This window comes from Nanorana parkeri, unplaced genomic scaffold, assembly GCF_000935625.1.
Source record: "Nanorana parkeri isolate BGI_ZX_2015 unplaced genomic scaffold, ASM93562v1 scaffold38, whole genome shotgun sequence".
Classification (NCBI taxonomy): domain Eukaryota; kingdom Metazoa; phylum Chordata; class Amphibia; order Anura; family Dicroglossidae; genus Nanorana; species Nanorana parkeri.
This window is the reverse complement of record NW_017306306.1, coordinates 1,377,260-1,379,199: the sequence shown is the minus strand read 5'-3', so window position 1 is coordinate 1,379,199 and position 1,940 is coordinate 1,377,260. Positions and strand designations below refer to the sequence as shown.

The 1,940-nt window shown below is 52.0% G+C and overlaps 1 protein-coding gene across 2 annotated transcripts in view; it reads left to right on the top strand.

Annotated features, from left to right (window-relative positions):
- The first annotated feature begins 705 nt into the window (after positions 1–705).
- Positions 706–1,940, top strand: part of LMAN1 (lectin, mannose binding 1) — a 35,189-nt gene continuing 33,954 nt past the window's right edge. For both annotated transcript variants that reach the window (XM_018570410.1, XM_018570403.1), the window contains exon 1: positions 706–948. In XM_018570410.1, the coding sequence (XP_018425912.1) occupies positions 747–948 (202 nt within the window). In that variant the 5' untranslated portion in view covers positions 706–746. The remainder of the gene's footprint in view (positions 949–1,940) is intronic.

Here is a 1,940-nt window from a genome sequence, read left to right as displayed (position 1 = left end):
AGATTTTCGGCTGGGAGACGAGCAGAGTAGCAAGGTAAGTCTATGGACGCGTGCACCCGCATGCAGACACCGTGGGATCGGAAGTGCTTGCAAGGACAGAGGAGTCAGCGCTGGATCAGAGAGCCGCCGCACCGCTGGAGGGACAGATGAAAACATCAGGAAATAAGAAGATCGGATTAAGAGACATCATTTAAGGTAAGTGCTAACATTACCATGTGGGAGTGGGGGGGGGGGATGTTGCCTTTAATGTCACTTTAAGTCCCAAAGTTGGGAGCAGTGTGGTTTTAGGTGTACTCCAAATAAGATCAAACGATTGGCTGAACATAATGACAGATGTTTTGGCACAGTTTAGAACATAGTTCTCACTGGGTTTTAACTCTTTGGTACAGTTTATTTTTAACCAGTAAGGTGCAAATTAGATTGCCAGAATTACACTTTCTGTCTAAAATAAAACATTATATAATAGATATGAATGAAGTACTGAAGACACCCTCCCCCCTTCTCAGCCTCCTCTCAGCCCCTTCTATGAGACCCCATCCCATGTGACCCCCTGTAATGTCCTACAGAGGGGACACGTCAGCTTCTACAACGACCCCTGCGGCCGGAGGAGCGCACAACCTCCATCAATTGGCCATCGGCAAGGCAACGCGTGTAGCCCCGCCCACCGACCGCCGACTGACCAATCAGGGAGCGCCCTGTTGGCTGTGCATGGTTTCCCCGGTCACGCTACGTCAGCACTGTCCAAGATGGCGATGTCCATAGAGCAGCGGCATCAGCGTTCACTGGCCGGGCTGTGGTCGGTGCTGGTCCTGTTATGGTCACTGAGCTGTGCCGTGGCTGGGGAGGAGGAGAAGGCCGCTCATCGCAGGTTCGAGTACAAGTACAGCTTCAAGGGGCCCTACCTGGTGCAGGCTGACGGCTCCGTCCCATTCTGGACCCACACTGGAAGTAAGTGTGTGTGTGTGCGCAGTGCAGGCTGAGGGAAGGGGCTGTCTGTGTCCCACCGGGGCTGATATCTCCTATGTCCCTTTCCTGAGGGCAGATACCCCTCCTGAGGGCAGACACCCCCGTATACCCCTCCTGAAGGCAGACACCCCCGTATACCCCTCCTGAGGGCAGACACCCCCATATACCCCTCCTGAGGGCAGACATCCCCCGTATACCCCTCCGGAGGGCAGACATCCCCCGTATACCCCTCCGGAGGGCAGGCATCCCCCGGGTGCCCCTCCGGAGGGCAGGCATCCCCCGGGTGCCCCTCCGGAGGGCAGGCATCCCCCGGGTGGAACACTTTCCCCAGGTACTCTTCCTGTGGACATACACAATCCTAATACCCTTCATGGTGACAGGTGACAGCATTCACTACATATCCTACCTGAGGACGATATTTCTAATATACCCATCATATTTGTAAGCTTTGCCCGTGTACCCCTACTATGGGCATTTCTTCCTAATATACACACTTCAATGCGGAAATCTATATATCCATCTTGTGAGTAGACATTTAGAATATACCCCTCCTGAGGGCAGACATTCCTGATACACCTGATGAGAGCAGACATTCCCCTGCTTGTCCATCTGTAGAGCCGACCTCTCCTGTACAGCTCATGAATGCAGGTGTCACCTTTCCACTCTGGGGTCACATACCTGAGCTCCTTTCACAATGTCTATTCTCCTGTCACTCTGCATCCTCTCTCAGCTAGCGAGAGGTATGCTCTCAGTATTGTTGGATGGTGGCTCCTGAGGACAAACATCTGCAGTTTATTTTGCTTTTTGAAATTAAAAATGTCCCACCTGTCATTCTCATTATTTGGGTGCATTGTTGAGAAGGAGTTTTTGGCATTTAAAGAACTCCGGGCAATTTTTTTTCTTAACCCTTGCAGTGGGTCTACACACACACACACACACAAACACACACACACACACACACACACCAACACACA